The sequence below is a fragment of the Haliaeetus leucocephalus genome, unplaced genomic scaffold (genome assembly GCF_000737465.1).
Source record: "Haliaeetus leucocephalus isolate CR32 unplaced genomic scaffold, Haliaeetus_leucocephalus-4.0 Scaffold587, whole genome shotgun sequence".
Lineage (NCBI taxonomy): Eukaryota > Metazoa > Chordata > Aves > Accipitriformes > Accipitridae > Haliaeetus > Haliaeetus leucocephalus.
The window spans coordinates 6,867,044-6,876,832 of NW_010973023.1; the positions used below are offsets into that span (position 1 = coordinate 6,867,044).

Genomic DNA, 9,789 nt, shown 5'->3' on the forward strand with positions numbered 1-9,789 from the left:
CCCCGACCCGCCGCTCCCAGCCGCCGCTGGGGGCGCTGGCGCACAGGCGCGTCGCTCCGCCGGGCGCTGTCGGAGGTAAAGCCCGAGCTGGCGTTTGCTGCCGCTGCACCGGGACTGGACGGGAGGTGGCGGGGACCCCCCGCCGCCCGTACCGACGGCGCGGTGTGTGTGGGGGGGACACGGACGGACACACGACGCGCTATAGCGACGTGCGGCCCCGGAGCTCCGCCCGCGGGCCCGCGTCAGGTGCAGACGGGGCTGCCCACCCCCTTCCCGGCGGCCGGTGGGTGTTTGCGCGTCGCTCCCCGCAACACGCACGCACAGACACAGACAGACAGACAGACGGAGACCCCCTTGCCCCCGCACCTGAAGGCTCAGGGGTCCCCCCCGTGGACGGTTCCTCCCCGCCGCCCGGCCCTCCGGTGCTGTGGGAGAAGCCGGTGCCTCTCCGCCTTTCTCTTTCCTCTGGAGAGGGGAAAATCCAGCGCGGGGTTTGCGGGGAGCTGAAGGAGCGCCGGCGACCTGCCGGCGAGGAGGTGAGGGAGGCAGGCCGGGCCGCCCAGCGCGGGGGGGAGGCGGAGAGGGGAGCCGAGCCGAGCCGAGCCGGCGGCGGCGGCTCTTCGGCAGCGCTTTGTTACGAGAAGGGAGAAAGCCGGGGAGGGGGGGGGGCGGCAGGGGGGGGTTGCCCCCGCCGACGGCGCAGAGCGCGGTCTCGGCGGGCGCTGGGTTGACAGCGTGACCGTTTGCCGTTCCTCCCGCCGCGGTAGATGTCCCTGAACCCGCGCCTCAGCCGCAGCCTGCATGCCCGCCCTGGGTGGAGCGGTCTTCTTTGTCGAGCCGGGACCTGCTCTCCTTTCTCGTTCGAGCAGAAGAGGAGCTAGCGAGGAAATAAAAAAAACGAGCTCGAGTTAATGTTGGAGAAGTTCGGGTGCGGGAGAGTCTGGTAGGATTCCTCTTTATGCCTGTTTTTTTTGATGAATTGCAGACAATCGTTCCAGATAACAGCCTACGTCCATTACCTTTCTTCGCACAAACTGCTTTGGCTATCCTCCATAGGTAGCGGGATGACCCGCTTAGAACGTGTCTGTGCGTGTCCATATATAATGTAATGTTTTATAGATTTTTAAAAAGATCCATTCGCATGTATACCTATATAAAATTTGCCAGGAGAAATTTAGGCAAAGTACTGTGAATTTTTACTAATAGATTATTTTGTTCATTTGCTGGATGATCCATAATAACTATTAATTTGTATTGAAACGGGGAGGGGCGAACACCCAAAGAGATTTTGTTTTTTTTTTTAATCTGAGTATATGCAACACAATTTCCCTGTAGATCTCATTCATATTTGTAACATGCACCTAATTACCTAGTGATATCAAGTCTCAAGGTAGACGGGGTCAGGCCTGGAACGCTCTGATGGAAGGAAGCTCTGTGAGGAAAACCTAGCTATTTGAGGAAGAAGGACACTGTTTGCTGCTGGTTCTGTCATTCAAATGAAACATAAACCTGTTGTTGTGACTAGTTTGGGTCATTGCGTTTCCATGCCTTTCTTTTACCCTCAAACACTGGATGGAAAGGACAAAATTATGATTGATTTCCAGTGCTGTTAATTACTGACTATGCTTAAAGCTTCATCTGCAATTTAAGTTAGATAAATAAATTGTCTTTTTTTTCAATCCTTAACTATTTCTGGTAGTAATCCTGTTGGCATTGGTAAATGAATCCATTTTCACACCATAAGTGACCACAGTTTGCTAGCAAACTATTTTCTTTGGGTTTGCTTAGTGTAACCTTAACATTTGGGTTAAGTTTTCCACCATAACTTTCTCTTTGCATTTTCTTATGCCTAAAAAAACATTTCAGGGACTGAAAATGCTCACACATGCCAACCTGAAGTGATTTTTTTTTTTTTTTTAAATGGGCTTCTTTGCAACTGGTTGGAATTTGGGTGTATGTTTAGGTGTGTGCAAGCAAAACAATACATATGTACATATTTATGAACATATGTGCACTTCTTCACTTGTGTAGGTTTTTTTTCAAGCTATTCTTCCAGCAGTACACAGCACATCCTTATAGTCTTTAAAAGAAGAATGGGACACAACATTTCAAGATAAAAAATGAGGAATTGAGAGATATTTTTGTTATTTTAAAGTGATAAAGGTTTGTGTGAGAGAACAAGTACTTAGGACACTGATTTGTTTTAAGGCAAGTTGTGAATTGAGCCGTGCCAGGAGAAGATATTTAGGATAAAGTACTTCCTTACTGCACATGTCTTAGAGCCTGGGCACCTGTAGGAGCGGGAGAAGCCTCCCATCCTTTGTTTCTTAGAACTTAACGGTGCAGCTGTCCTCATGTGCCTACATATTCCTGAATCAATCCTGTTTATGGTAGGAGCTACAAACAGTAAACTACTTCAATTTCAGCACAGATTCCTAGATGCTGAATTATATCCTGGGCATGTGTCCTGAAAAGATCTTTTAGCCTTGAAATGGAAATTGTTTGGGCTTGTGAGAGTCCTTTCTCATATTCCGCAGAGGAGCCAGTGCGCTGCCAGAAGGTGATTGAAATGCGTAAAGAAAAAGAGGTGAATATAAATATATGGTGGTGTTTTGCTGCAACTTCTCAGTATTCTAAGTTCTCTGATATCTCAGAGTGCTTTCTGTTCACCTGATTGAAAATGGGCATTAATATATTGAAACAAGCAGGCTAAGCATGTAAGAGCTTGAAAAGAATCTTCAAGAACTCTTTTCTTCTGTGTAGTAAGTGCATTAAACTGCTTTCACCAGTTCTTGAGTTGTTTTATGCATCCTAGATCATAATCCTGGCTTTTTCATGGAAAGGACACAAGTCCAGTACAGTGTGTACGTGTGGGAAAAAATAGTTAGGAATGTGTAGGGGGGAAGGGAAGACTAATATATTGTATTCTTCTCAGAGTAGGACCTGCATTTCTGATCTTAAATGTACAGTATTTGAGCTTACAACTGGGGATCTCTGATGCTACCACAGTAAAAATAATAGCAATAAATGATAGCGTGGTATGAAAGTGATACTTAAGGGTTTGCTGTGGCTCCATCCATGAAAGTGAACTTTTATCCTAGTACATAGGTTGTTAATATATGTGAAGTCACATTTGGAAACGTTTAAAATATTTACTGATATCAGTTGATCTCTGCCAGTCTGTGTAGCTAAATATTTAGCACCTGGAATCCAGAAGTCCCAGTATCATTGTTTAACTTTTTGAACTTAGTCTCCAAAGTCCTTGAAAATCCATTGTTTTCCTAATTAAAGGGATTTTCTACACACAAACATATCATAGTTTTTGGTCTGAGATTCTCGCACCTTTTCAAAGCTAGAAATAAGGTTTACATGCATCAGCAGAAGGCAGAATCAGCCATTTCTGATCACATGGAGCCTCTGATCCTGGTTTTTCATGGGCATAAGCTATTGGACCTTATGACTTGCTGGTGGGACTGCTTTTCATGCTGTTCTTCAGTGAAACTGAGGCTACAACACATTGAAGCATCAATATTTAGCCCCAAGAATTTCATTTCAGCAGCTATCTAAAGCAGCCTTCTTGTTTGGAATGGTACAGTAAGTACGTAAGTAAAATTGATTAGTAGATAGAGTCTGTTTTATTATAGGTCTCTCTTATTTTACACGTTTTGAGAGCTGTTTCATGGAGCGAAGTTTTCAGTATCTCTTTGTTAGGATGTCCATTTCCTGACTTTTTGCTTATTTTTTAAATTCATTTTTTATTTAAGGAACTTCTGAAGCGGATGTTCTCTTCTGTCTGTTAGACCTAGACATTATAATGATTGGTATGTGATACTTTCAGGTGTGTTTATATACACTTAGTTTGTTCTGTGGGATCGTAGGTGTTTACAGTTTCCTGTCACCAACACGTGGGGTGACTAAGTTTTCACAGAGAGTAATAAATAACTTGATATAGTGTGATGGAGGAGATGCTGGATCAGGGAACTGTTGTCTTTATGCTCAACCACCCAGCTCTCTTCCTTCTTCCACCATTTTCTTTCTTGCAAAATAAAAAAGCTGTTCTGCGAGTAGTAGAACTAATAAAGTCTGGTTCCCTATGGATCTTTCCTTTTGTCCCCTAAATCCTGTCTGCTGCAAAAACTCCAGCTCTCCCATGTCCTCATGACACCAGCATTTGGTAAGAGACAGCAGAACTGTGACTAGCCAGGAACCACATAGGTGCCAGCTGTCCACTCAGTACATGCCCAAAGATTACCCAGTTGACCAGGGACAGAAAGTACAAACGGAGTGTCTGTTGCCTCTTTTTCAGTAGGGGTACAACTCAGCTACTGGTACTGACTTAACATACTTAAACACAGACTATTACTTACTTCTACTCACTTTGTTTCAGTTTTGCCATTCTAGGCTTTGTTTTACTGCCTCCTCTATTCTTTGACTCCTCTTCTTTGTTTTGCTGGGTTTTGTCATATTTTATGGGCTACTTGAGAAAGTTCCTGTTCTTATGTCAGAATTGGTTTCTCATGTTGATACTAGCTTGTCTGTTAGCTTTCTTTGTAAATATAAGTAGTTACCTTCACTGAAAGAGGTGAGAATATCTGTAAGTATTAAGATGTTTGGAGGAAAGGAATTACAAGGATGGTAAGATGCGAGTGCTAGTGCAGCCAAGTTATGGAAAAAAATACTGAAAAGAAGAAATCCGATGGTGATATCTAGTGCATCTTCCAGCAATGTTACGAGGGAAGTAGTGGAAACAATGGGCAAAATACTAGAAAATTCATTTGGGGAGAGTCCTAGACTGTTAGGAATACGAACCAATTATCTTATTATATACGTTCCATCTTTGAGTTTTATGATTAAAACCGGAAGAAACGTGAACTAAGACAACAGTCCTCCCCCTTTTTCTACTTAATTATCCAGAAGTTTCTGCCCAAAATGTAAAAGTAATTGGGGCTACACAGTTGTAGTGGGAAGGAATAGGGAAAAAAGTGTGGAAAGATAAAGATTTTGCAGCGCAGTCATGTGTTAATAATTCAAGGAAACACTGCTTTATTCATTTTTATATGGCTAAGAATTCCCTGGTATCAGCTACCCTTTTCCTATTGACTGTATAAGTCTAGGCTTGAGAAGAGAGGCAGTCATTAACATGGTGTGAGTATATAGCAGTGGCTGTATTGAGTGAGGCCAAAACTTTTTTTACCCTGGTTCTTCCTTCCTGAGAGTGGCCAGCAGTGCACGCATAAGGAAGAGTGCCACACACGCAGAGTCAGCAGTAGAGGGTGAAGGACCCGCACCTTCAGAGCAGTTTGTTTCTGTAATTAATTCATCTCTTCTTGCAACTCTTGCCTCTTCTCAGTACTGTAATACTGGTCGGGATCCTGCCGCCTATTGGATGTCAGTCAAGGAGGGCTGAGCACAGGCGAGAACCAAACAGGCAGGAGTCTTTAAAAAGAGAACTTCTTACTATGATTTCTCATGCAACATTCAAATATTGTAGAGGGGAGAAATTAGTTATATGCAGTCAGCAAGGGCAGAAGACGATCTTTGATGTACCAAAGGAAACCTAAACCTGCTGAAGGTGGCTTTAGATTTAAACCTAAAGCTATCAAGGGCTGGATTTCAGAACTTGTTCCACAGTTCAGGGCTTTGAGAACCCTCCTGGTCTAACAAAGTGCAATGAATAGAAAATCAAGTTATTAAAAACAGTTACTAAGTAAATGGAATACTGAGTATTTTGTAATCAAGGCAAATTGTAACAAACAAGCTTCTCCTCATTATGGTATACTTCTGTAACTGTGTAGCCACTGAAGTGGCAATAGAAAACAGCATATAATTATACTATATCTTACCTGAATGTTTCATTACCTACTCTAGAACTACTCACAAACTATTCTAGAAAATGAAGTGTGTTAGGATCAGAAGCTATGCTTAGGAGTTATGTGCTAAGACACAGTTTCCTGATACTGTAACCAGTTCTAATTTGTGTTTGTTTTTTTGCTTTCAACATTGTTTTCATAGGAATTTTGGCTTCTTGGAGAAAAAGTAGAAAATGCAAAACGAAATAATAAAGCCTGCTAAATACTTCTCAGAAGTGGAGAAGAGTGTGCTGCTTGCATTAGTTGAAAAATACAAATACGTGCTTGAATGTAAAAAAAGTGATGCAAGAACTATTGCTTTGAAACAACGTACCTGGCAAGCACTAGCTCATGAATATAATTCACAGCCCAGTGTATCGCTGCGAGACTTCAAACAGTTAAAGAAATGCTGGGAAAATATCAAGGCACGGACAAAAAAGATAATGGCACATGAAAGGCGGGAGAAGGTAAAAAGAAGTATTAGTCCACTTATAAATACTCACATCATAGGGAAAGAGAAGATTGCCAGCATAATGCCTGAGCAAATGTACTTTTTGCAGAGCCCACCAGAAGAAGATTCTGAATATCAGCCTGATGCTTCTAGTCAAGGTATAAATGTTACTGTAATGATGCAAGTGGTATTGTTTTGTATGTGATTTTGCCAGTGATTCTCTTTCAGCAGTCTAAATCTCTGCACTTAGCTGTGACTGCTGGTTATAGAAAAGTAATTGTAGAGCTATGATATTGTAAGACTCTGTGTATTTCCCTAGACCCCCAGGAGTTAAACTGAGGTTTTACTCAATTTTTTTTTCATCAGTTCTTGACATATCTTCTACTCTGTGGCAGGCATCACAGTAGTTATCATGCTGGCTTTCCAGAGAACAATCCCAAGGATATTTTGATCCTTTATAAAGTACCATTTTGCTGGGAAGAGGTTCTCTGAGCATTAAAAAGAAAAAAAAAAAGCCACCAGCAGCAAATTGATACACAATTGTCTGCTGCAAGAGTTCCCTGTAGGTCTTTCCTCCTTTGTTTTCAAGGACTAAAAAGAGTACGTAGAGCCATATTTCACACTGCAGTCCACATTGGAGAATGGCCTTTCTGAAAAAGTTCAGCACTACATTCTTCTTTGTTTGGCAAGCATGCACAGAAGGAATAATCCAAAACCAGAAGGAAGGGTGGCTACAGTGGTTTCTTGCAAAGTTTATTATGTCAGGATTGCGCATAGAAGACTGTCCTTGCTCAAAAGACAACAGTAACTACATTGTTAGATAACATTCTTACAATGTCTCTTTCATAATTGTATTTCCCATAAGTAGTCATCAGGATTTGTAGAGGAATGTATTCTGAGACCCTTACTTGTAGTGGTAACTATTTTACTCCATGAGTAGTTTCTTTTCTTGCAGAAGAATTGGTAGAACCTTCTCAAAGTTAGAATAATATAATTTTTTCCTAAAAATATACACCACTACGTTTATGACATGTACAGTAGCGATAAGGAAGGAATAAATAGTATTCTTCCTAGTATTCCTTCAGTCTCCTGGTATTCATGTTGATACAGCTCTTCACCTGACTCTTAGACCTTTCATAAAAATATTGCAAGTCACATACAGATTTGGCTTAAACAGCTGCATTAAGGTTCAGCTTCAGGCTCAGCCACCTAAATTTAGGTGTGCACTTATAAATGTCTGCATTCACTTTAGTATTCTGAGCTCCTGTTATAGCCATGGAAGTCTATCAACAGAGCCCAAAGTGATTCAGTTCAGACCATTACACCCTTAGTAGTCTGTAACAGAACTGCATTACGTAGTGGCTCCTGTACTGTGGTACAGAAGCACGAGGTTTAGATGCATACACCAATAACTGTACTATCACAAGTTTGTATTTCTTGAGGGAGAACAAGAGAATACTATAACACTTTTTCCTCTTATGTTTTGCAGAGTCATTTGTTGTCTCAAATAGAGAACTCTGTGATGAAGAGAAAGAGCTGGTACATTTCCCAGTATGTGAAGGTACCTCCCAACCTGAGCCTTCATGTTCTGATGTCAGAATAGCAGCAGATAAGAACTACAGAAGTAAAGCATCTCAGGAAAGTGCTCTGAAAAAGATGCATGAGGAAGAACATCATCAGCAAATGTCAATTTTGCAACTGCAGTTAATCCAAATGAATGAAGTTCACGTGGCAAAAATACAGCAAATAGAAAGAGAGTGTGAGATGGCTGAAGAAGAACACAGGATAAAAATGGAAGTCCTAAATAAAAAGAAAATGTATTGGGAGAGAAAACTGCAGACCATCACAAAAGAATGGCCTGTATCATCCTTTAACAGACCCTTTCCTAATTCACCTTAGAACATAAAGGGTCAGAGAGTCAGTGTGATTGAGCACATTTAAGAGTAATGTGCACTGGAAAGAGGGTTTTTTAATGTGAATGTACAGTGACAGGATAGGTGCCTGGCTGATAGTGAACACACTTTGACTCTTAATGTTTAGGGAAACAGTGGTAGAGTCCACCAAGGGGAAAACTGTATTGCTCATTTGTAGGTAGTTCTGATTTATTTAACTCTCAGACATGCACAGTGTTCTAAAATGTGAACATATTTTCCCCTCTCAGAATACCCTAACATCCTTTTGAAATTTAAGGTACTCTGGCTATTCTTACATTGGGTGTTCTTAAGAAAATTTAACAGCTTTAAATATCAGTTTATAGTATTTGTTTTGATTTCTGTCTCCTGTCTACCATTTCCCAAATGAAGGCAAGGGTTAGAGTTGCTCTCTGCTATTGAGACAAAAGGTGATTGACAGATATTGGTTGGATTGTTATGCTGGGGCTTAGGAAAAAAAAAACACCTTGTCTCTGGTTATTATAGTTCATAACTTATTCTTCATAGAAGATGTGAAAATGAAGGAAGTAGCAAAAGGACCACTGTAGTAAGCCCTTTGCTTATGAAGAACAGTAATATTTTCCAGCAGGCTGGCTACTTAAGGGATTGGTTGCGGACTGGCCTGCCAGTTATTTGAGCCCTGACCCTTAAGTTGGAAAGAAGGTGACTTCTTCCTCAAAAGCCATTGTGCTTGTCCTTTCTTTTCCAGGCCCATCTTGTATTCAAGTAGAATACCAAAATAGGAGGGTGGCACACTGCTGCCAGCGCTGTGTGCAGTTTACCTGGAGTCATTCTGAGGGGAAGAGCTTTTTAGCAATTCATAAAGCTCTTAAAATGTAGTGAGCCAGCCACTCCATTGGCAAAGTCTCCCTCTATCTCCCTATGCAGCACTTGATGGAGTAGCAGCTGGCTTGAGTATTTCAACCTCTCCCTAGCTAGAAGAAAAGACTAAGACTTGCCCTCTTTTCCTACATGTAGGGTGGGAAGCAGTTCAAGGGAATCATTCCTGTCCTGGACCACTGTTCTGTTTTGTTCTGTCCTGTGTGTTACGGTGGTGTGTTTTTTGCCTTTGCTGTCAGTGAGGGGTGATGGACATGATTTGTATGAAAGTGTTCACATGAAGGTCCCCACGGAGTTTGGGGGTCCAGAACAGTAGATGGTAGGAAAGCACAAATAAAGATAATCCTTCCCCAGGCAATCATTTATTCTAGTGGGGCAAGGGTTAAGAAAACATGAAATACAAAACTCTGCAAAGATTTGTAAGAACTTCTGATGCGTGAAAAGGTGTTTTACAGGAAGGTGTACAACCGTCATATGAAGCAGTGAGAAAAATTAACAAGAACATAAATTTTCATTGAAAAACCTGAGTATCCCATTATTCAATAAAGTATTTTCAGAGCATGATTCATGAGGGCAAGTCCATACAGTGAGCAACATATTCAAATTAGAGTATGTTATAAAACATACATTCCCAGTTACACTCCCATCTCTTCCCTGGATGTTCTTTCTGGTGGAGTGAGTTTCTTTTGGTTTTGTTTTGCAGGAGGTGGCGGGGGGG

The 9,789-nt window shown here is 41.8% G+C and overlaps 1 protein-coding gene across 3 annotated transcripts in view; it reads left to right on the forward strand.

Moving 5' to 3' along the window:
• Positions 1–249: 249 nt before the first annotated feature.
• MSANTD3 (Myb/SANT-like DNA-binding domain containing 3) overlaps positions 250–9,789 on the forward strand; it is a 9,572-nt gene continuing 32 nt past the window's right edge. Inside the window, exons 1-4 of one of the 3 annotated variants that reach the window (XM_010577971.1) lie at positions 250–536; positions 768–943; positions 6,013–6,458; positions 7,790–9,789. The exon at positions 7,790–9,789 is cut by the window's right edge and continues 32 nt beyond it. In XM_010577971.1, coding sequence (XP_010576273.1) covers positions 6,044–6,458; positions 7,790–8,199 — 825 coding nt within the window. In that variant the 5' untranslated portion in view covers positions 250–536; positions 768–943; positions 6,013–6,043 and the 3' untranslated portion in view covers positions 8,200–9,789. Of the gene's footprint in view, positions 537–705; positions 944–6,012; positions 6,459–7,789 lie in introns of those variants that run through there. The other 2 variants (XM_010577972.1, XM_010577970.1) reach the window with 2 other exon arrangements.